This window comes from Mandrillus leucophaeus, unplaced genomic scaffold, assembly GCF_000951045.1.
Source record: "Mandrillus leucophaeus isolate KB7577 unplaced genomic scaffold, Mleu.le_1.0 Scaffold78, whole genome shotgun sequence".
In the NCBI taxonomy this organism is placed as follows: Eukaryota; Metazoa; Chordata; class Mammalia; order Primates; family Cercopithecidae; genus Mandrillus; species Mandrillus leucophaeus.
In genome coordinates, this window is record NW_012108474.1 from 1,867,888 (window position 1) to 1,892,488 (window position 24,601).

Consider the following 24,601-nt stretch of genomic DNA (forward strand, 5'->3'; position numbering starts at 1 on the left):
CAGAGCAAGAGGCCCAGGAAGGACCCTCCGAGCGCCCTGGGGAGCGGCAACGCCGGTGGCTCGGGGCCCCGCGGAAAAGGTAGGGCGACCCGTCACCTTGGGAGACCCCAGCCCCTCTCCGGGGTGTGCCGCGGGGGAGAGGAACCCATCGCCCCAGCCGGGCTCCACCCTAGCTCACCCATCCCGCGGCCTGCACTGAGGCCCTCACTGTGGGTGGCACTTATCGGGCATGTGTCCCCTCTCTCCTTCGAAGAGGCTGCGACTTTCTGTATTTAAACTCTGCGAAGAGGCAGTGAATATCCTTTCTTGGGGGGAGTGAAGATATCCCTTAAAGCTGTTTCCTTCCCAAAGGATCACTGATGGTTTTCTATGGTTGTCTGTTTCAAACAGCGGACAGTATTTGGGAAAGGGGAAGAGAAAAAAGTACCTGCTGTGTCTCTTTCCCAGACATCAGGCGGTGGCAATGCACCAAAGGAGCAGGCTTTTGAAACTCATTGGGGGAAGATGGGTAAGAAGCGGAGAAAGGATCATTGGGGTCTGACTTGGACTCACTGTCCTCTCCTTCAAGAGCTCCTGGCTTGAAAGTAGGAAGGGCATAGAGATGGGGCCCTTTGAGTTGCAACTGGAGTTTACTTCTGTGCCAAAGAAAGGAAAGAGTGATGAAAACGATGGACGTGAACAAGCAACAGTTTGTAGTGTTCGCCCTTGTATTCTGAGGTGATGGCGAATGTTGCTACTTAGCTGGGGTCTCTACCAAGAGAGTAAGAAAACGACATGTTAGTTTTGTTCTCCATGTGCCAGTACTTCATTGTTGTCTGCTTTTGTTTCTATTTCAGCCTTGTGTTTTTCCTTACACAGGTGAATGGCTCTTTGATTCCTTTTGTTTCCGACCACATGTGCAGCACTTTGTATAAATAGCAAATATAACATCAACTTCCAGTGAGTTTCACGTGAAAAAAAAACCTTTCACTTCCTTCCTTGGGAAATGTTCATTTAAATTCCGTGAATGGTCCTGGTAGTTTTGGAAAGGAAATATATTAGGAACTAATGGAGAACCTGCTTTGGAGATGTGTGCCAAGTGTGTTCCGTTGAGCCCACTTCTCCTGCCTCATTCTCAACCAAAGAAGGCTGGCCTTCAGAATCATGGCCTTACACATTGGTAAAGAATTCTGACATAAGTATACTTATTTAGAGATGTAAATATAAGGTAACTTAGCATGTTTCAGAATTTAAAACTTGCCTCATATAAATTTATTTTGGTGTGAAAGTTGCTGATCAATTTGGCAAACATGAGTGGCTTTGCTTGTTACTAGTTTTTTATTGCTAGTTACAGGTATGTCTAAGCTCACGTAAGCTCCATGGTTCCTTCAAAGGTTTGTTGTTCATGGTTCAGAAGCCCTGGACCTCGAGTCCAGCTGGCATTCGTCCCCCATGCCCTGGTCTCCAACCTTGCTCTGCCCCTTCACCCTCTTGGAGATGCTTCTCTGTCGGGTGTGCTCACCTGTGAGACAAGGAACGAGAGCAGCTGCTTCAGCCCCTTGAAGTGCAGCTGCTAAAATGAAATGGCGCGTTGGTGTGAAAGCACTCTCAGACGTGTCCGTGGCTACTAGTATGAATAAGTGAAGTGCTGCTAAGACGTTAGTGATCAGGTAGAGTTTTGGCAGTTGGGATGAGGGGAGGCTTGCTTTTGTTTGTATGGTTGAGAGTGGCTTGCTAAAGTGCAGAACGTTTCCTGAGCTTGGCTCACGCTCAGGTCGCTGGCACTTCTTTCTCTGCTTCTTGTCCCGTTGTGTGGCTTAGAGAAGCGTGGGACTTTTCATTATGTTTTAATATTAATAAAATGCAAATTTATTAGAATTTGTTCTCCTCCTGACATATCCATTATCCCACTTTAGCAAGCAAATAATCTCTCTTTTTTTTTTTTTGAGATGGAGTCTTGCTCTGTGGCCCAGGCCGGAGTACAGAGACGTGATCTCAGCTCACTGCAAGTTCCGCCTCCTGGGTTCATAACATTCTCCTGTCTCAGCCTCCCAAGTAGCTGGGACTACAGGCGCCTACCACCATGCCTGGCCAATTTTTTTTTTTTTTTTTTGTACTTTCAGTTGAGACGGGGTTTCACTGTGATAGCCAGGATAGTCTCGAGCTCCTGACCTCGTGATCCGCCCGCCTGGGCCTCCCAAAGTGCTGGGATTACGGGCATGAGCCACTGCACCTGGCCACAAACAAATATATCTTTTTTTTTTTTTTTTTGAGGCAGAGTCTCGCTCTGTCGCCCAGGCTGGAGTGCAGTGGCCGGATCTCAGCTCACTGCAAGTTCCGCCTCCCGGGTTTACGCCATTCTCCTCCTGCCTTAGCCTCCCCAGTAGCTTGGACTATCGGGGCCCGCCACCTCGCCCGGCTAGTTTTTTGTATTTTTTAGTAGAGATGGGGTTTCACCGTGTTAGCCAGGATGGTCTTGATCTCCTGACTTTGTGATCCGCCGGTCTTGGCCTCCCAAAGTGCTGAGATTACAGGCTTGAGCCACCGCGCCCGGCCGCAAATATATCTTTAAGCAAATAATAAACTAAGCTGTAATGGTGGCTTTTGGGAGAGGAGTAGGAAGTGGGTCTCCTTTGCATCTCAGAACTTCTTGGCCGCTGTCTGCCTCGGAGCTTCTCAGGAAGGAAGGCTGCCTGTCCGCTGCTCTCTGCTTTCAGGTTCCTCGGTGCCTTGGGAGGCACTTCACTGCCCAGGACAGCCTCTGACACCAGTCTTTGGAGAGACCTCTGCTCAGTCGTCACTTCCATTACCCGTCAGAAAAGAAGGCCGGGTGGTGGCAGTTGCCACGCAACACTCTTTAGCTCACCTTCAGAGCAATGCTCAGGGGAGAATCCTCTTACATTCTGGAGAAATCTGCATCTGGAGTGGTGAGCATCTTTCAGTGAGGAAACGATCAATACTTCATTTTTCAATTTTTCACTTGGAAATGATGTAACTTCGATTATGCCTAAGGAATACATAGCTCAATCACTGGCAGTTCCTTTGGTTGATTACTTACTGCCCTTGCCAGTTTCAATCTCAGTGGGCCGGAGACTCTCACAGTGAATCTGGAAGAAAGGACTTGTGGAGTAAAGGAAAGTCTCTCCTTGCTTGACTTCTGTGCATGCGAGTGTGTTTTCTTTCTCTGTAAGAAGAGACTGTTTATTGGCTCCAATGCAAAATGCTTTTTTTTCTAGTACAATTTCAAATTTAAATTTTTTTGCATTGATAAAGGGTTGGTAGCTGTGATTTAGTGCCTGTGTGCCAGGCATCTTGCATCTCTGTAATTTCGCTTTTAGATGAGTGCAGAACCTGAAGTAGATTGTTTAAGTCACGTGCTCAACCTAAGCGGAAGGTAAGCTGCAGGCCAGAAATCCCAAAACAGACATTCCTTCAGCTCTACTACACCATCCACGTGACCCTGGGACGCACGGGAGATTTTGGCTCAGAGCCGCAGAAATCATCTGAAAGACGTCAGTCACAAGACAGGGTCCTAATACCTTTCCCTGTTTGGCCAGTTCGTGGTCCAGCTGGCCCTGGGCAAACTGGTCCCTCTTTGGGATGAAATAAACACCTGCCTCCGAATTGCTTGAACCCGGGAGGCGGAGGTTGCAGTCAGCCGAGATTGCGCTGTTGCACTCCAGCCTGGGCAACAAGGGCGAGCCTCTGTCTCAAAATAAATAATAAATAAAAATAAAAATAAACACCTGGCTTAAGCCATAAGGTGTTTAACAGGCACCTGGTGTTTCTGCCATGAAAACTGCATGCAGCTTCAAGATTACAGGACTGCAGGAGGAGGCTGCACAGGCTGGCGGGGTAAGGGGCCTACCTGTGGGGTGAGTAGAAGTCCAGGAATGCTGGTGCTCTGCTGGGGCAGATGGGATGAGAGAACACTGGGGGTGGGGACAGAGAGCCTCTGCTTATTTTAGCCCCCCTCACTCACTCCGAAGAACTGCAGTTCCATCATGGATGGGGAAATGCACCATCTCCAAAATAGGGTAGTGTAGTCTGAAGTGACAGTCATTTATGTGTAGGAATCGGTAAACAACTGTGCACAATTTGCTCTTTATATTTTGTATAATCTGTGTACTGATTGTAGTTTCTAGATATTTCCACAAGATGTCTTATAAAAGGTTGTACTTGTAGTCCCAGCTGCTCAGGAGTATGAGGTGGGAGGATCACCTGAGGCTGCTAGTTGGAGGCTGCAGTGAGCTGTGGACATTGCACTCCAGCCTGGGTGACACAGCAAGACCCTCTTTCAAAACCAAAACAAAACGAAAAAAGATCAAGTAGGTAAGGCAACATTTAAACATTGGTTTGAAGGCTGAGCTGCTTTTCAAATACCTATGTACTTTTGATATTAAAACTAGTTTCTGTGGTGTCTGTTGTTGTGAAGTTGTCTAATGAAGTAGACTTTTCGATTTTCATTTTTGTGTCTTATTTTGGGTTGTATAAGGATATCGAGATAACAGGCAGATGCCTCCAGATATCTAAATCAGAAATGTGAAAATTAACATTGTTGTATAAAGTGGTGTGTAGAAGCTCTTTGTCACATTGGTAACAGCAGCGGGGTTTTGTTTTTTGTTTTTGTTTTCTTTTTGACACGGAGTCTCATTCTGTCGCCTGGGCTTGAGTACAGTTGTGCGAGCTCGACTCACTGCAGTCTCCGCCTCCCAGGTTCAAGCAATTCTCCTGTCTCAGTCTCCTGAGGAGCTGGGACTGCAGGCGCACGCTGCTACGCTGGGCTAATTTTTTGTATTTTAGTAGAGACGGGGTTTCACTGTGTTGCCCAGGCTGGTCTCGAACTCCTGAGCTCAGGCAATCCGCCCGCCTTGGCCTCCCGGAGTGCTGGGATTTCAGGCGTGAGCCACCGCGCCTGGCACAGCAGCATTTTTAACACTAAAGAACCGCATTAGAGGTGCGGAAAAGATGAGACGTTCCAGGAGTTTGCGGTTTCGTTGGGATATCGTGAAATACTTACAGGATACAATTAGAAATCTTCTGGTGTTTGATGAAGAGGGCATACGCTTTTATAGAAACAGTGGAGTTATAGTTGTGTTTCTCTCAAATATTTGTGGAAGGGGAGAATCTTCCAGGAGACGGTGCTGGTCGGAGCTTGCAGGAGGACGCTGAGCTTTGCAGGGGGGGACGGCGTGCGTGACTCCCAGGCGTTGAGGGTGGGAGTCCCGGCAGAGAGGGGGGCGGCGTGAGTGACTCCCAGGCGTTGAGGGTGGGAGTCCCGGCAGAGAGGGGGGCGGCGTGCGTGACTCCCAGGCGTTGAGGGTGGGAGTCCCGGCAGAGAGGGGGGCGGCGTGAGTGACTCCCAGGCGTTGAGGGTGGGAGTCCCGGCAGAGAGGGGGGCGGCGTGAGTGACTCCCAGGCGTTGAGGGTGGGAGTCCCGGCAGAGAGGGGGACGGTGTGAGTGACTCCCAGGGGGCGTTGTGGAGACCATCAGGTTTCCGGTCAGCTTCAGAACCTGAAAGAGAACATCTCAGAGTCGGGCGACCCTCACCAGGGCTCTTGCAGACACGCCTGGAGTGTGGACCAGATCTTTAGATTGATGGGATGACGTGAGGTCGAGAGGGGTCCCCGTTTGCTCGCTGACTGCCTGTCGTATAGGATGGAGTGACAGCACTGCGCATGCATGACGATAGGGTGGGTAGGGGAGGCTCAGGACTCATCTGAGATGACACCTTGCCTGCAACTTGGCTTGCTTGAAGGATCCTGCCGTGTGACCTTGGTGGAGATGGTGTCCACAAAGCCTTCAGCCACAACTCCAGCTCCAAGACCGGAGCTGCCGGCACCAGCATCTGATGCAATGCCCTGTGTTAGGAGAGGCACAGAATGCCTCAGGAGACTTGGAGGTGGATGCGTCGGACCTCTGCAGTTTCTGTGCCATCCTTGGCCTCCTGGGAAGGGTCCCTGCGCTCTTATGCTGCAGACATAGGCTGTGAGGACGTGTCCCTGTGCTGGGGTTGGGGTGTGGTCCAGTCTGGAGATGCCCTTCCACGAGCGGGTGTCGCCAGTGCCTTTCTAGCTGAGAATGAAGCATGGGGGAGACGTGTGTGTTCACTGCAGTCCCCTCACCTCCAGACCAGTCACTGACTTCCTCGCAGTTAGTGGGTCTTCTGTCACTCTTGATTTTACTGTTCCTAACCCTCGGAAGGAAGTTCACCAAACCACAGAAAGAGTGCTCCAGGACGGTGAATTGATGTTAGAGACGACGACAGGGTGTCACTGGGCTTTTGCGTCTGACCTCTGACGTCCAGAGACAGACATCTTCCAAAGGCCCAGCTCTGGCTGTCTATTAGCCGCATGCCTTTGGGCAAGTCATTTAATTCTCGCCTTTTCCAGACTGAGGGAGGGACTTTGAGGTCGGTGTCCCCCGCACCACGACCCTGATCCTCCAGCTCTGTGACAGGACAGTGTGTGCTGCGTGGCTTTCAGAGCTGTTCTGACGGCGCGGCATGGGAACGCCTGGATTTCGAGTGCGAAGGTTGCCGGGTTCTTGCTGACTGCTGACTTCGGGGCTTTTAAAGCCTCAGTTTCCCCGTTTCATTTTTTTTTTAATGACATATTGCTATTAATAACTTGTGAAAGTTTCCCCATTTGTAAGATGAAGATAGCTACACATTGCAAGGACAGGACATTGCAAGGACAGGAAGAAGCAGGGCATTTGAATGCATTTTAAAGGTGCCATTTAAATGCAGGTTCTGTTACTTCCAGGCCTGCTGGGCACTGAGCAGCTGTGTGGCTTTGTGGGTGACCTACTCAGCCCGTGCCTCAGCTTCCCCAGTTGAAAGATATGGATAATTGTTCTTCTTAAGGTGATATGAAGGGGTACAGGTGGTGGCATTCCAGGCCAACCTAGGACATGTGATGGGGAAGAGGACGTGTTGCAAAGAGCAGGTGGTACGGCCTGTCTGGAGCTAGGTAGAGGGGTCAGCAGCTGGGAGAGTGCACTGGGGCCACATGGCTGTGCCCTCACTGCACACTCTGCACAGCAGGCTTCGGCAGGTGCTGGGGTTTGGGAGCCCCGAGAAGAGGCTGTTGAAATTGTCTACTTGGGCAGCACAGAGCTGGCTTGAGAAGTACGCAGTGCAGTTGGGAAGGGGAAATTAGGTAGCAGTGTGGCCTCTGGAGAACTGTGGCACTGACGTGGACTAAACAGGAAGGCGGGTTCCGTTTGGGAGAACCTGGGTCCCAGCAGCCTGGGATATGCTGTCTGGGGCTGCCCAGGGGCAGAGGGAGCATGGGGAGGCCCTTTATCTGGGCTCCATGGGACCCTGTGCTGTCACTGAACACTTGCCATGTGTGAGGCCTGGGACCAGGCCTGGGCGTGGGAGAGTCCCACACGGCTCTTGCTTTCAAAGAGCACACTGTTGGGGATCCTGCTTTTGCACCCCACTTCCTGCAGGCTTCTCGATGGTTCTCCTCGTTGTGCAGACCATGCTCAGCCTCAGTGGTCTCAACAACAGTCACAGATGGACCTGGCTTTGGCCTTCTGCTTTTCGCTGGGTGTCCTGCACCCAGAGAAGCCCACCTAGTTTTGTTTACGTCGTTTTCTCGTTCCATCTCTTGCCTTTCTCCTCTCATTTTTCTTGTTGCTTCTCTGTCTTCTCCTTCAGTCATCACCTTTTGTTTTCATCTGAATTTCTCTGAGCTGAGGGTGGCCTTGCCCAAGTTGCCATTGTTGTATTCCACCAGGTGTCTCTGGTCTCACTTTCTACTTTCATTTCGCTTGAGCTACAGTCACTGAGTGAGCCGAGGTCAAGCAGTGAAGCCGCTTCTGCATCTGAAATTTTAGGGGTAAACCAGAGGCCACCGTCCATTTGTGCTTTGAAGTCTGTGATTCTTTTTAAAAAAGCATTCCAAGTTTAGGCCGGGCACAGTGGCCCATGCCTGTAACCCTAGCACTTTGGGAGGCCAGGGCCGGTGGATTGTCTGAGCTCAGGAGTTCGTGATCAGCCTGAGCAACACGGTGAAACCCCATCTCTACTAAAATACAAAAAATTAGCCAGGTGTGGTGGTGTGTGCCCATAATCTCGGCTACTTGAGAGGCTAAGGTGCCAGAATTGACTGCCTGGGAGGCAGAGGTTGCAGTAAGCCAAGATTGAACCACTGCACTCCAGCCTGGGTGACAGAGCAAGACTCCTTGTCCAACAACAACCAAAAAAGCATTCCAAGTCTAGAATAATGTACTCGGGGCGATTTGCTTTCTTGTCGTGTTTTTTGGGAGTTTTTTGTCTGTTTTGTTTTGTAGAGACAAGGTCTCCCTGTGTGGCCCAGGCTGGTCTTGAACTCATGGACTTAAGCAGTCTTCCTGCCTCAGCCATCCAAGTAGCTGGGACTACAGGTGTGTGCCACCACGCCTGGCAATCTGCTTTGTTTTTTTTGAGACATTCTGTGCCACCCAGGCTGGAGTACAGTGGCTCGATCTCGGCTCATTGCAACCTCTGCCTCCCGATTTCAAGTGATTCTTCTGTCTCAGCCTCCGGAGTAGCTGGGACTACAGGTGCACGCCACCACACGGGGCTAATTTTGTATATTTAGTAGAGACGGGGTTTCACCATATTGGCCAGGCTGATCTCAAATTCCTGACCTCAAGTGATCCGCCGGCCTCGGCCTCCCAAAGTAGCTGGGATTATAGGCGCCCACCACCACGCCCAGTTAATTTTTGTGTTTTTAGTAGAGACAGGGTTTCACCATGTTGTCCAGCCTTGTCTTGAACTCCCAACCTCAGGCCTGCCTTCTTTTCTGGATATACATCTTGCTTTACTTTTCTCTACTGAGAATGTGTCATTTTTAAAACATCAGAAGGAAAGGGTGAGCACCTCGCACCTGCCTCGGGCTGCTGGGAGGTGGCCTGCTCCTCTGAGGAATGGGTGCTGTTTTACCAGCCTCATCAGAGCCGCCTTTACTGTTGTGCCTTCTTTTCACCTCTTCTGTGTGCCTTTGCCTCCTCTCTACCTCTGAGAACCCGTCCAGCTCAGACACTCCATTCCGTTAGCGTTTACTGTTTCACTCTCCTTGTCTTGGATCACCAGTGCTGTGATCCAGTAAGATTTAGCAAGACATCTGGATTATGGAATTTTAGGAAATTTATGTCTGTTAGTTTTTCAAATATATCTAATGTCAACATGGGCTAGCAAAAATAAACCTGATATGTAATGGCAGAGCCGGTTAGCAAGTTGTGGTCTTGGAAAAATATAGTTTGGCGAGTGTTTCTTAGGAACCTGAAAATGGCTCTGCAAGCCTTTGTTGTGGGTGGTGCAGAGGTGGACAGGCAGTCCTTGCAGAAGTGACTCCACGTGAGGAATCCACGCTCCTGTACTGAAGAGTCATGTTTCCAATGGCATCTGAACCTGTCCATCATCTGCGAAAGCCCCAGGTTCTGGGGAAGCACCAGGTTGATTAAGTCCAGGTTTGGTGAGAAATGAGCAGGGCCAGATAACGTGTCAGGCGTTTGGTTAACCTAGTTTGTAGCGCAGAGCGTTTGCATACCTGAGTTTTGTTTCTGTTGTCTGTGCAGGATGGGAATGGAGCAGCCGGAAAGCTGGCTGGGCGGGACACACTTGGAACGCATTGTTTATTCCACGCCAGTGGGCTGTGAATACTGGACATTCAGGTGCAGCACCGTCTGGTAGCTCTCTCTGCAATGATGGCTGCATGCAGACATTGACTACCAGAAATGGGGCTGGCGCGACTGAGAGGCTGAGGTTTTTTTCTCTTTTAAGCTCTTTTTTTGTTGTTTTTATCCTGAGTTTCACTCTGTCGCCCAGGCTGGTGTGCAGTGGTGCGATCTCTGCTCACTGCAACCTCCGCCTCCAAATTTGAAGACAGACCACCACCGGGTGAGGCACTGAGCCTCCAGCCTGCATGTGGCTGCCCAGGCACGGCCCACTTCTGGGTCGACCCAGAAGCGAATCTGGACGGAAGAGCCTGTGGTTATCTCATTAGGAAAGCATTTTTACAATAATCTACATTTGCTTGGCTTTTGCCTTTTTTTTTTTTTTTTTTTTTTGGAGACAGGGTCTCGCTCTGCCATCCAGGCTGAAGCACAGTGGTGCGGTCTTGGTCTGCTGCACCCTCCACTACCTGGGTTCAAGCAATTCTCCTGCCTCAGCCTCCCAAGTAGCTAGGACTACAGGCGTGTGCCACCACACTTGGCTATTTTTTTTTTTTTTTTTTTTGAGGACACAGTCTTGCTGTGGTCTCGATCTCTTGACCTCGTAATCACCCACCTCAGCCTCCCACAGTGCTGGGATGACAGGCGTGAGCTACTGCACCTGGCCACGCCTGGCTAATTTTTATATTTTTAGTGGAAATGGGGTTTCATCATGCTGGGGATGCTGGTCTCGAACTTTTGACCTCGAGTGATCCACCCACCTTAGCCTCCCAAAGTGCTGGGATTACAGGAGTGAGCCACCGCACCCAGCTGGCTTTTGATTTTTAAACGTTTTTGTTTCAGAGTTTGAAGGTTTCCCAACTTTTTGTGGTCCTGCAGTTCCATATAAAGAGAACCCTGGTTATCACAGGGATACCCTGACAGTTCCCGCTCCCATTGCGAGGAGGAACTGAGATGGGTGGGAGGAGTGTGTCAGGCCATGAAAAGTTTTCATCTGCGGTCTTTGACTCCTGCCACATCTCTGCCCGCGGTCTCGGCGGAGCCTGGCCGGGGTTCTCAGTTCACAGCTGGGGATTGAAACCTCCTTGGGGTCGTCTTGGGCTTTTCCCTCCTTGCCTGGTCTCAGAGGACTCGGCATGAGATTGGGGACTGATGTTGTAGTAGGATTTGCAAGGTTACCAGGTCATTCTGAGAACAGTACATTTTGTTGGTGGGCATTGATTGAGGATAAGGAGTTTTAAGACTAAAGATTCTTAGGCATTAAATGGTTCATATTCCGAAGCACTGATTTAATGTAAAAGAAGGTGGTGTTGTACACGTTTAAATGTTTTCTTGAGCTTGAATCTCAACCTACTTTTTTGAAAAGATAGTAAGAATATTTCAGCCAAAAACCTCATTTGCAAAAGAAACATGCACGAAATGTGACGTGAGGCTTCATTTTGCAGATGGAAGAGATCTCTGTCTGCACTGTGGACAGTGTGTCTTAAGCTGCAGTGTCGTGCTGGTTTCACATAGAATCGTGCTCCTTTTCTAACTGTAAAAGCATTTGAGGGTCATTTGGCCAGGTAAAGATCCTGGCAGTCCTGAGCAGCCTCGCTGGCACCGTGGGTCCTGGGTGCTGCCTGCCAGTGTCCTCAGTTGAGGAGTGTGGAGTGGGACTTCAGGGCAGTGGGCCCTTCCCTCCCTCTGGCCCTCTGTCCTGCCCGGCCCGCCAGCTTTCGCGAACAGATCACTGTACGGTGCTTTCTCTCCAAGGAGCTGAAGGTGGTGGATCATCGTCTGGAAATGTGTCTGGGGTTGCCCCTGCGGCCCCTGCAGGGGGCTCGCGCTCCTCCTCCCGGAACTTAGGGTCTTCTGGTGGCGAGAAGGAAGAAGGCAAAAAGGTCCGGCGGCAGTGGGAGTCGTGGAGCACAGAGGACAAGAACACCTTCTTCGAGGGGCTGTACGAGGTGAGTAGGCTGTAGAGGCACGGCCAGGCAGCCTGGGCATCCCTCTCAGAGCCCTGCCCTCCGCTCCCCGTGCTTCCTCTCTGCTGTTAGATTCTAGAACGCAGGTTCCTGGGGGACCCCTGCAGTGGCCGAGGCTGGTGTGGGCTCCAGGCCTTGCCCACTGACCTTGGCCATTTTATCTCCTCACTGAGATTGTAGAAGCTATTACTGGTGAGGTGTCTGTGAGGAGGTGTTTTTGTGTGTTTCCTTAATTTCCTTTTCGATATTCTCACCGCTTGTCTCTCAGAGATGTTCTTGACTGAAGGCCCTCTTGTCTCAGGGCCTTCCCTTTGTGCTGAGTGGGCTGATTTAGGAGGGATGGCCTCTGAGGGGAGGCACAAGGGAGTGTTTGCCTCGGGGGCCAGCGTAGCTGAGAATCCTCACGAGATGTTGCCGCTGACTTGAGACAAAATGGAAAGTCCTGAAAATAGAGAGAAGTCACTCTCTGACCCCACTGCCCAGTGAATTCCCGTGCTCCCTGCTGGCCAGTTTCACCTGCATTATTGTTTTCTAAATTCTTGTAATTATTGTGAGCATACTTTTTAATTACCATTGCTTGCCTTATTCATGGTGTTTCATAGTTCTTTTGCTCTGTATTTTTTTTAACGCCTGTAAATGTTCTCCTTGCCTGTGTGCTCACTGTTTGCTTTTGTAAAAACATCGTGTTGGGGCACAGCCATGGCCAGGGTGGATGTACTGTTTGCGGCTGCTGCCACCGCAGTGCAGAGTTGAAGAGCTACACCGGACAGGGTGGCCCTCGAGGCCCTGGCCAGCCACTGCTCTGCTTGGCCATTCCTGTGTGGTTAAGGACGACTGAGATCCTTCCAGATTCTGTTGTTGCAAGTGACTCTGTGGTAAACATCTGTGTGCACGTTTCATACTTTAGACTGCTTCTTTGGCATACAATATTAGAAGTAGGTTCATGATCAGTGAGCCTTGTCCTTTTTTTAGGGAGACGGAGTCTCACTCCGTTGCCCAGGCTGGAGTGCAGCGATATGATCTTGGCTCACTGCAACTTCTACCTCCTGGGTTCAACCAATTCTCCTGCCTCAGCCTCCTGAGTAACTGGGACTACAGGCACAGGCCACCATGCCCGCTAATTTTTTGTATTTTAGTAGAGATGGGGTTTCACCTTGTTGCCCAGGCTGGTCTTGAACTCCTGAGCTTAGGCAGTCTGCCCACTTTGGCCTCCCAGGAACCTTATTCTTTTAGTAGCTAATTAATTGGAGTGATGGAGAAGTCTTGTCAAGCCTGGGAAGCAGAATGCTCAAGAAAGAAATGGAGGCTCTGGAATGAGGTGTTTAGAGAGGCATTAGAAAAGGAGACACCCATAAACGTGGACGTGAGACTTGACTACGGTGCATGCCGTGGCTAGGGTCGCTCCCGCCCTGGGCTTCAGGTTAGGTTCTGCCCACGCCAGGTGGACCCGACTGCCGTGACAGTGTGGCTTGACTCTGATTGTCCGAAGAGTAGTGTGCATGAGTCCCGTTTCAGTAGCTATGAAGTCATTTAAACACATTCGTGTGTTCCTTTTCTTCCCTTTGAGGATTCTAGAGTACAGCAAGGAGGCTGTTTTTGTATAGATTCTAGCCCCAAATCGTGCCTTTAAGCTGTTTGTTGGTCTTGGAGGACCTGCGATTCCTGGAATATTTTCAGAATCAGCAACCATTGCTGATTCTTGCCTGAAACAATTACTCCTGTGGCGTGGCCTTTCCTCCTTGGCAAGACTGTAGCCTCTGTAAGAAGGTCTGGGTGCCCGGGAGCAGGAGATGTGGTTGTCCATTAAAAGTAGCAGAGCAGGCCGGGCGTGGTGGCTCAAGCCTGTAATCCCAGCACTTTGGGAGGCCAAGACGGGCGGATCACGAGGTCAGGAGATCGAGACCATCCTGGCTAACACGGTGAAATCCCATCTCTACTAAAAAATACGAAAAACTAGCCGGGCAAGGTGGCGGGCGCCTGTAGTCCCAGCTACTCGGGAGGCTGAGGCAGGAGAATTGCGTAAACCCGGGAGGCGGAGCTTGCAGTGAGCTGAGATCCGGCCACTGCACTCCAGCCTGGGCTACAGAGCGAGACTCCGTCTCAAAAAAAAAAAAAAAAAAAAGGTAGCAGAGGAGGAGTTCCTTGTTAATGACCCCCCTTTACCTTTATTCAAGCAGTTTAGTTCGTTTCCTTCCCATTGGGTTAAGGTGCTCATTAGAGTTTTTCTATCGGGCGGATGCTTTTTGAGGAGTTCTGAAGTCCTGAATTAGTAATAATAATTAATAATTGGCTGTTCTGATCATGTAATGCTTTCTGCTATGGGTTCTCTGTATCTGAGTATGTATGTGAGAAAGAGCGAGGGCAAGAGAGAGGACTGTGTTTGTTTTTTGTTTTTTGTTTTTTTTGAGACGGAGTTTTGTTTTTCTTGCTCAGGCTGGAGTGCAGTGGCGTGATCTCGGCTCACTGCAGCCTCTGCCTCCCGGGTTAAAGCGATTCTCTTGCCTCAGCCTCCCGAGTTGCTGGGATCATAGGCACCTGCCACCACGCCCGGCTAATTTTCGTATTTTTAGTAGAGACCGAGTTTCACCATGTTGGTCAGGCTGGTCTTGAACTCCTGACCTCAGGTGATCCGCCCACCTCAGCCTCCTAAAGTGCTGGGATTACAGGCATGAGCCACTGCATGTGGCGTAACACGTTTTATTTCTGCATTGTGAGTCTCATCAAAACAATGTGGGCCTCTGGTGGGGTCTTGATGTATGGCTGACTGGCCAGTGGCAGGTGTGACTGAACCCTGGAGCTGTGGGGTGACGGTGGCTGGGCACAGGCCTCTGCTCTGAGAAGTGCGGCTCCTGCCATGCTGTCATGGCCACTGCTGCCTTTTTGATGCCTCCCTGGGAGGGGTGCAGCTATGCTGGCTGGGGCCCGACTGGATGCAGGGACCCCACAGCCGTCACTGGGCCTCAGTTGGTCACTCCTGATCATGGACTGAATTCTCTCCTGCTTCAGCTGCTCCTCAGGCGAGAGTGGTGCCCCTGCCCACCCTACTTTGGGCAGTGCTGGGCATGCTCAGATTGGCGCCTGTCCAGTTACAGCTCGTCCAGACTTCTCCCTGTGGCAGGGAGGGCATTCACCTGTGGCAGGGCACTGGCCTCCTTCCTCTGAATACCCTTCCATTTCTGTGGCAGGTCTGCACAGACCCAGCCCGGACTTCATTTCATGTTCCTGTTCCTGCTTATATCCGTCCATCGTCCGTGCTTGTTTTTGCCATACAGTTCTTGATTTCCTACCTGACAGCCACACAGCCAGCGTCCTGTGCTTCCTTCTCACCGTCTGCACAATGACTGCGGCCTCTGCTCTGGCCTCTGTGCTTCGTGGTGCTCCCCTTCTCTGTCCCCACCTACGCCTTCCCCGTCTGTGCACAGGCAGCCGGGGGCATCCTCAGCCTGTTACCATCTCCACAGCTCTGTGGACACTGCAGATGTCTCTTCACCCCAGACAGCTTCCTCAGACTTTCAGCCCTGCCTGTCTTTTGTTCTCATTGCTGTTAGCATCTATGTATCTGGTTCCTGACTCAGGACAGAGCAGTCTTGTCACACTGAGAATAAGAAAAAGTCTGGTGGGGCTTGCTGCCTTGGAGACACACGGCAGGCGCAACACAGATGCCCTGGGACTTTAGGAGGCCGCAGAGGTTAAGAACAGGCGAGCAGGAGGCCTGGAACCCGGGTTCTCAGGGAACCTCTGAGTAGACGACCCCGCAGTGACATGCAGAAGCCATCAAGTTGCTTCATCATGGTTCTCGCCAAGGCCCAGGGAGTGTGGGGAGGGCTGGGCCTGCCTGGACCCTGCAGGAAAGCCCTTCATGCTGCTTCGCCTCTTTATGCTTTACCTGCCATTCCTTTTGAAAACAATGAACAAGTTTTACTTTTTCTAAAGTTTTTAATTTTTCATTTCATTTTTGCACCCAGACTGAGGTGCCAGCCTTCCAGGCCCACCCTCCAGCCCGCAGCAGCTTCTGTCTTCACCTCCTCCAGCCTGTGTTGCTGGGAGTTACAGATCCTAAAATGTGTCAATGTGTCAAGCACAGTGCCGCCTCCCCCCTCCGGCCCCTCCAGCTCACCTCACGCTCCCCTAGTTGCCAAGAGTCTTCTGAGATGGACAGGGTTGGGGGCCAGCCCCCGCCAGTCCCCAGGTTCCCATTTCCCTGAGGATCCCACTCCCCAGTTACTACCCCTTAATCAGCATGTTTTTTGTTTTTAATTAAAAAAAAACATCTTTTTTTGAGAGTCAGTCTTGCTTTGTCACCTAGGCTGGAGTGCAGGGGTGCCATAGCTCACTACAACCTTGACCTCCTGGGCTCAAGTGATGATCCTCCCACCTCGGCCTCCCAAGTAGCTAGGACTACAGGCATGTGCCACCATGCCTGGCTTAATTTTTAAGTTTCTTGTGGAGATGGGGTTTCACTATGTTGCCCAAACTGGTCTCAAACTACTGGGCTCAAGCAATTCTCTCGCCTCAGCCTCCCAAAGTGCTGGGATTACAGGCACAAGCCACTACCTGGCTCCCTTAACTTTTCATTTTGAAACATTTCAGACTTTTAAAAAGTTGCAAAAACAGCACAAAGCAGTTCCCTTCCACCCTGTCTCTACGGCGTTAGGGCGGCCGCAGTGAGGATATGAGCACAGACACGGCCCTCCCTGCTCCTTTGCAGGCGGGATTCAGAGTAACTAGGGTCCCACTCAGGTCCAGCCTGGCCGGAACGCTGCACCATACTCGGCTGCCCAAACTCCTCTGTCTCCTGTAACCTGGGACAGCTCCTGGGTTTTTGTGTTTTGTTTGCATGGTTTTTTTTTTGTCTTTGATGACCTCAACACTTGTGGAGACTCACAGCGTGTTGGTTTGTAGAATGTCCCTTGTTTCAGTTTGGGTTGATCTGCCGTTTCCTCATGATTCTGTGTTACACATTTCTATCAAGAATTCCACAACAGTGATACTGTGTCCCTCTTGGCGCATGCAGTTGGCGGCCCATTGTGTTCTTTCTGTCTCCGTCCCAGTGGTGTTTGCTGTGGTCGCTGCCCTCAGGTGGCCTCCGCCAGGTCTCACCATGGCTGGGTCGTGGCTTGGCTTTGAGGCTGTGTAAATACCGTGTTTCTCATCATTCTTTGCTCCCACTGATTTCAGCAGCCGTCACTGGCTTTTCCCCGAAGCAGTTGTTACTGTGGTGTTTGCTCGTGGTGAGGACCTTCTGTTTCCTTTATTCTTTCTACGTTTGCTGACTGGGAGTCCTGTGCCAAGAAGAGCCGTGTCTTCTCCCCGCATGTGTAGTTACTCTGCTACCTGCACCATGTAGACTGGCAGACACTGGCTTTCTTCTGGGGGCCATGATCCGCCATGCCATTGTTGGCTTTCTCACTTCGTTGGTACCCCATTTGGCCACTGGGAGCCTCGTGCTGGCTCCCATGTCCTCTTCTCACGTCCCCATCGCCTACCAGTGTATTCTCATGTGCTGGTGCCGTCAGGCATTGCAGACTCAGTGGCTGCTCACTGCTGTGCAGTCGGCTGTTTCTCCTGGGAGCCCAGCTTCCCTTTGCAAAGTGGTATTTAGAAACCAAGGCCTGGGCGCTGAGGGTGCTGGTTGCTGCGGAGCCCTGCCAGTGCTTAGGAGCTTGGCTTTGATGACATGATCAGACACTCGGTTCTCTATGGCAGTGCCTGAAGCAGCACTGAGGTGAGGCTGTTCTGTGGAACACAAGTTCTTTTCTGAAAGTCTAAGTCACACGCAGCTTTTGCACAGGAGTATTTAAAGAAGGGTTGGCCTCCAGGTATAATCAGTATATTCTGTGCAGTTCAGTTACTAAATGTTCACGTTTGCTGTCCTTGTTTGAATATGGAATATTTTTTGTCGGATTAAAGCAGTGAGGATGTCTCCGATATGTTCTTTAAGATGCCGTAATGACTGCATTGCTTCTCTTCCAGAGCTTTTCTTCGTGGAGGTGTCTCGTTTCATGGTCTCTGAAGAACTCTAGCCATTAAGCCATTTGTCCAAGTGATGAGCTTTATGTTTCTCCTGTCTAGGGTGCTTGCCTCTTTGGTATCCCTGTGCTCTGATCCTTCTGTTCCTAGTCCCATTGCTCCTTTATCCTGATTAAAACCTAAGGTTCTAGGGAATCGAAGTTGAAGTTCATACACAGATAAAAGCTGGGAAGGGCAGCTTGTTCGTCCACAGCCTGCCTCCTTTCTCCTTTCCTGGAACCTTGGAAAGGGTCCGGCTCGCACAGAAAGCTACATTGTTTTAACCCCTCTACATTGATCATGGAATTTATTTTCCAGCATGGGAAAGACTTTGAAGCGATTCAGAACAACATTGCGCTGAAGTACAAGAAGAAAGGCAAGCCAGCCAGCATGGTGAAGAACAAGGAGCAGGTCCGCCACTTCTACTACCGCACCTGGCACAAGATCACCAAGTACATCGACTTTGACCACGGTGAGTGCGCCGCGGGCCAGGCTCGGGGGTGCCCACAGGCAGGGCCAGCTACTACTCAGAGCGCAGCTTCCAGCAAGCCGGCCGGACCTGCTTTCTGGCATTTTCTCACCAGCCACTTGGCGTGGGGCTCCTTGCCTTGCAGAGCTTTGACTGATCATGTGCCGTCTAAGTCAAACCAAGTTGTCAGCAAGTGGCATCCCGTGCTCCAGGGTTCTTACCGCTGCTTTTCTGAGCTATGTTTTGTGGCTTTCCAGTGGCTCTGAGTGTGTGTGAGTTCTGAGTCCCTGGCTCACTTGAAGCCTGTGGTCTCCACTGCAAATTATAGCACCATGGTCCGGCGAGGGGCTTGGGCCGCAGGCACCGTGCCTGGAGCTGGTCTGCCTGGGGAATGGCCAGCCTCCCTAGGCCTCTCGCCCTCTATACTGGGACCCAGATCTGTGCAGGCCCTTCTTTAGTCACGGGACCAAGTCATCCCCAGGTACAATTCTGGCTTCTGGCTCAGAGCACCCTTTGGCTGCTGGTGGCTTCTCGGGATGACGGTCTGTCCATCACCATCTCTGTCCCCGGAAGGCTTAGCCGCCTCCTGCCTCTGCCTATCAGAACCACCTTTCCAGCAGCGTACCTGTGCTGGGCCCTGCTCTTCATTCCTGCAGCTTCACGCACAGCATGGTCCTTCCAGATGCACCCCCAGGACACCCCTCTGCCTTCTGACCCTTCTTTCAGATATCTCACATTCTGACCCAGGGTACTTGGACTGTGGCCATGCTGCCACTCCTTGTGCCCTTGCTTATGCCTCGTGGTGACCTAAAGTACTTGCCTTGGCCATTCCTGTGGTGTCCTCTGGGTGGGTTATGGCATCTTGACCATGGTGCATCAGAATTGCCCAGAGCTTTGGGAAGAGCCAGGACCCAGCTCCCCTGTGTGATTGGGCAGAGCCTTGAGGGCCGCAGACACCCCCTGCCCACCACACAACTTCTCCACTGAAGAACCTTCACTGGGAGATTGTTGCTATTTCTGGAGATTCATGGAAACGGCTGTTGGTCTCTGCACGTTAGGGGCACCCCTTGATTCGGGTCTGCTGCCGATGTGGTTTTGTTTGTTTGCTTTTGTATCTGTGTGACCATTAACGTAAGATTTTCTGCTGACTTCACCTATTTATGGCACATCAATTCCGTTTTGTCCTATATTTGATGCCTATACTGGTCTTCTCATGTTCAGCTCACTTGTTGATTTGAAATCTCAGCACTGGTTGGATCCTGTCATCCAAGACTGTTGTAATTAATGTCAGGTTGTGGTGAGTGGCCTCGTGCCTTCCAGAGTGGCACACAGCACTGACTTCACTGTCAGCCTCTTCCTGTGTCGTCTGTCCTTTGCACTGTTCATTACTGCCCTTTTGAAAAACAGTCCAGGTGTGGTGACTCACGCCTGTAATCCCAGCACTTTGGGAGGCAGAGGTAGGCGGATCACAAGGTCAAGAGATCAACACCGTCCTGGCCAACATGGTGAAACCCCATCTCTACTAAAAATACAAAAATTAGCCGGGCGTGGTGGTGCGCACCTGTACTCCCAGCTACTCGGGAGACTGGGGCAGGAGAATTGCACCACTGCACTCCAGCCTGGCGACAAAGCAAGACTCCGTCGCAAAAAAAAAAAAAAAGTCAGTCCATGAGAGCGGATCTGCCATCCACTGTGGCTGGTCTTGGAAAGCTCTCCACAGGGAAGGTGGCCAGCAGTGGAGGAGACTGGGCAGCTATTTAGTAGACGAGGTATAGAGAGAGAAATGGGATTCCAGGAGCTTCAGTCCAGCGTGCTTTGCTTGAACCACCGGCAGGCAGGATGGGGAGCGTCTTGGGACCCTCAGACTCCCGGCGTAGACTCATCTCCTCTTCTGAGGTTCAAATGCACATTCTACTTGCCAACCCAAGCTTTCTCCCAAGTGAATTTCAGAAGGCAGTCAAAGCAAACATTTCTTTTTTAATTTTGTCACTGTTAAGCAACCTCCTAATCCTAAGGTGGTTTCTCTGTTAAACAACCTCCTAATCCTAAACTTCCTGGTGTGAGAAGGCCTGATTCCTCTTTGGCCCTTCTCTCCGTCTAGGGTGAAGCGTAAATGCTCCCTCACACCTCTCTGGGGGTCACACCCAACGACACAGGTCCTTTCCCCTTCTCCGTGTGGGCCTCTGTGCTTCCCTCTCTCCCTGTCTCCCCTTCTTCCTGATCTGACACAGCAGGCTCCTGCAGCCTTGGTGTCTCCTTTTCGTGCATCTTTGGCTTGAGCCCACATGACGTGCCACCTTCTTGTTGAGCTCACTGTTCTCCCGAGTTCTCTGATGGCCCTGATTTTCTCTTCAGCAGGGCCGCCTGCCTCTGTGCCAGCGTGCAGTGGCATTGGGGCACCCGATGCTGACTTGCCCAGCTGGAGGCCACCAGGACACTGTGAAGTGACTGGCCCCATGGACTGTCACATTAAGCAGAGTGGCATGCACATCAGAGTGGCAACTTTTTCATGTTACATGTATTTTTACATGTATGTGGAGTTTTGTTTTTTTGAGCCAGAGTCTTGCTCTGTTGCCCAGGCTAGAGTGCAATGGCACAATCTCAGCTCACTGCAACCTCCATCTCGCAGGTTCAAGTGATTCTCATGCCTCAGCCTCCCGAGTAGCTGGGATTACAGGTGCGCACCACCACCACACCCGGCTAATTTTATATTTTTTAGTAGAGATGAGGTTTCACTATGTTGCCAAGCTGGTCTTGAACTCCTGAGCTCAGGCAATCCACCTGCCTCTGCCTCCCAGAGTGCTAGGATTACAGGCGTGAGCCGCCGTGCCCGGCCTCTGCCTCCCAGAGTGCTAGGATTACAGGCGTGAGCCGCCGCGCCCGGCCTGTGCTTTGGGGTTTGGAAGAGCGCACCGCGCGCACTTTATCATGGGTTTGTCTGACTTGTCGGGTGGAGTAAGATGCAGAGTGGTGGCAAGTGAGGAGCATGAAAGGGACTGACTCCACCCCCAGCTTGGGAGCCATGGCCTTGCGTGTGTATTCGTTGTATTAATCTCCTGTGGTTTCCATGCACATCTGCGGCTCCCTGCTGCTCTCCATTGCTCGGTGGAGATTTTGTTTCACAAACTCAAAATTTGGATGAGGTAAGCTTGGTTCCTGTCCCTGAGTGTGGAACAAAACATGAGGTGGCACCTCGGAGGCCGTGGGGCCAGGCAGGGCATCAGAGACACTGCCAGAGGCCCTGCTTTGTCCCAGGTCTCACCTCCCCAGGGGCCCCTCGTCTGCTCTGTCTTGCTTCTGGTGCTGCTTTCTTCTCTCTGGGTTGTGGGTGTTTTTCTTTTTGTCATTTCAAATAGTGGACTTTTAAAAACATATTTTAGAAATGGGGATATTATTCACCCTTTTAAAGTGTACAACTTAGTGGTTCTTAATGTACTTACAAGGTTATGCAGCCGTTGCCACTCTCTAGTTGCAGAATATATCCACTGCCCAGAAGGAAACCCTGTACCCTGGTGCTGGGAGCCCTCAGTTTACCTCCTGTCTCTATGGATCTTTCTACTCCGGACGTTTCATAGAAATGAGATCACATGCTACATGTCCTTCTGTGCCTGGCTCCTTTCACTCAGCGTTGGGTTTCAGGGTTCATTTGTGGTGTAGTGTGTGCCAGTCCTTTTTATGGCTGGATAATTTTCCACTGGGTGGATGGCCACATTTTGCTTGTCTACTGAATAGTGGATCTTAAAGCTTCCTGAGTCATGGGCTCCTTTAAGAAAGTCTGATGAGGCCGGCGTGGTGGCTCACACCTGTGATCCCAACATTTTGGGAGGCCGAGGCGGACGGATCACCTGAAATCAGGAGTTTGACGCCAGCCTGACTGACATGGTGAAACCCTGTCTCTACTGAAAATACAAACATTAGCAGGGTGTGGTGATGCATGCCTGTAATCCCAGCTACTTGGGAGGCTGAGGCAGGAGAAGGAGAATCCCTTGAACCCAGGAGGTGGAGGTTGCAGTGAGCGGAGATTGCGTCACCGCGCTCCAGCTTGGGCAACAAGAATGAAACTCCATCTCAAAAAAAGAAAGAAAAAAGTCTGATGAGCCCTTAGGTCTTTCTCTCAGAAGAGCCTTTGAGAGCAGCTGGCCTGTACTTAGCAGTGTACCATGGTCCAGAATCCTCCTCGTATCTTGAAAGCCTGTTTCTCCGTTTACCAGTCTTAGAGCCTTGAGAACAGGTCTCTGAGGAGAGAACTAGAGAGGATAATTGTGAGAGTAGAGGGGACGATGGCCTTCACCCCTGCTCTGTGAAGTGACCCCAAGGGGCCTGGACTGTGTTGTCACCTGGTTTCCCTAGCAGGATTAGGTCTGGTGTAATACAGTAACAAAATGCAAAATAGCAGTGGCCCAAATGCCTCAGAATTGGCTGTCTTGTGGCAGAGACACCTAGAGGCTGGCGCCCAGGGCAGGCAGGACCCAGGTGCCTCCTGTTCTTGTGCTTGGCTGTCCTTGGTGACAGCTCCAGGCAGTGACTCTTGAGGAAAGAGGGGTGGGAAAAGGGAAACCTCCTGCCCAAATCAGGCTCTTCAAGCAGGCTTCTGGAAGTCTCCACTACTTCCAGTGATGTAGCCACAGCCAGCTGTCCTGTCCCAGCCTGTTTGCCTCCCAAATAAAACAGCGGTCTTGGCCGGGCGTGGTGGCTCATGCCTGTAATCCCAGCACTTTGGGAGGTTCAGGCAGGTGAATCATTTGAGGTCAGGAGTTCAAGACTAGCCTGGCCCACATGGTGAAACCTTGTCTCTACTAAAAATACAAAAATTAGCTAGGCCATAGTGGTGTGCACTTGTAATCTCAGCTACTTGGGAGGCTGAGGCAGGAGATCTCTTGAGCCTGGGAGGCAGAGGTTGCAGTGAGCCAAGATCGTGCCACTGCACTCCAGTCTGGGCGAGAGAGTGAGACCCTGTCTCCAAAAAAAGAAAAGAAAAAAACAAAAAACAAAAAAAACAGAGCCTCTTACTGAGGAAGGAGAATAGACGTCAGGCAGGGGTGAGCACCTGACTCCTCCTCCCGCCTGGGCCTGGGCTGTGTAGATCCACTGTCACGAGAGGGCACAGGTGAGGCAGGAAGGCAGCATCCAGGTTGCAGAGCCGCTGGCCTCACCTGTGTGCAGAGATGGATGACAGGTTTAATGTTGGCCACATCTGCTGCCTCCACGAGAACCAGCAGTTCTGGGTGTTGTGTTTTCTCCTCCAGGGGACCTTTCCTCTGTCTATTAGGGGTAAATTTCTAACCCCCCACTTTGGTTTAACTTTTTGTTTTGAAAATTGCAAACATAGCACCGTGTTCTATACACTCTGCCCAGTGTCCCCTGTGGTTGACAGATTGCGTGACCAGGGTACAGGGAGCAGATCCAAGAAACCACGTGAGCCCGGCGTGGCTCCCACGCCCGAGTCAGGCAGCGCCTCCTGTTCCCTTCTCTAAAGCCACTTTCTCTTTTGTCTCTCAGTGTTCTCTCGAGGCCTGAAGAAGTCGTCCCAGGAACTGTATGGCCTGATCTGCTACGGCGAGCTGCGCAAGAAGATCGGGGGCTGTGAGTACGCTGCCCGTGGGGTTGGCCACGGCTCGTCCTGTCCTTGTCACCTTCGGGCTCTAGTGCCCAGAGTTGCTTCTATTTTCCCTCTAACTTTTATCTTGAAAAAATGTTAGTAGAAGAGGTGAAGAATATGATGGCGGCCATGCTCTTTGGCTTAGAAGGACCTGTTGCTGACATTGGCTACATTTGCTGTCTTCCTGGACCATGCACATCACACGTGCTCGCGTGCACACGTGTCCACACGCTCTGCATTCCACTCGACTATGTCACGCCACAGCCCAGAATACCTCCACCAGCTCACCTCAGAGCACATTTCTCCTGTGTAGCCTTGATGCCATGGTCACACCTAGACTTTTAGCATTTACCAAACAGGAGCAGTCATCTTACCTAATTTTCTGCCCATATTCAGATTTTCTAAAACATCCCAAAATATCAGTCAGGGCTTCTGTCAAGGGCTGTTGCCCTGGATGTGACTGTGGAGTCTCCCTCGGTGTCTTTGACGTAGAGCGGCCGCACTGCCAGGGCTTTTGAGACACTGCGACGCGCCCAGGCCTTCCTCACTGAGGGCCTTGCTTGGATTTGTTCCAGTCGTCTCCTCAGGACCAGATTCCCTTTAGACTTTTTTGACATGACCTCTAGGTAGGGATATGTAGCCTTACCAGGTGCTTGTGCCCAGTGTCCCTCAGCCCTGCTTCTTCTGCCTGACTTCACAGGAGAGAGTATGCCTGGGCTGTCCCATGGGCACTGCAGGGGTGCACACCCACGGGGCTGCTTCACAGGTTCTGTGGGATACTGCGCCACCACGCCAGCTAGCATATCACAGCTCAAGGTGGGTGGTGGGGCTGAGAGGCCAGATATGGAGTAGTCGCCCTGTCTGTGCCCGGCCTGCACCACACTCTGACCCCTTGCTGTCCCTCCACACCT

General features: G+C 51.3%; 1 protein-coding gene across 1 annotated transcript in view; it reads left to right on the top strand.

The window, feature by feature from the left end:
• Positions 1-6: 6 nt before the first annotated feature.
• The window catches only part of CRAMP1L (Crm, cramped-like (Drosophila)), a 62,366-nt gene continuing 37,771 nt past the window's right edge, over positions 7-24,601 (top strand). The window contains exons 1-4 of the mRNA XM_011966940.1: positions 7-79; positions 11,402-11,595; positions 17,941-18,094; positions 23,591-23,674. Of these exons, the coding sequence (XP_011822330.1) occupies positions 18,013-18,094; positions 23,591-23,674 (166 nt within the window). The 5' untranslated portion in view covers positions 7-79; positions 11,402-11,595; positions 17,941-18,012. The remainder of the gene's footprint in view (positions 80-11,401; positions 11,596-17,940; positions 18,095-23,590; positions 23,675-24,601) is intronic.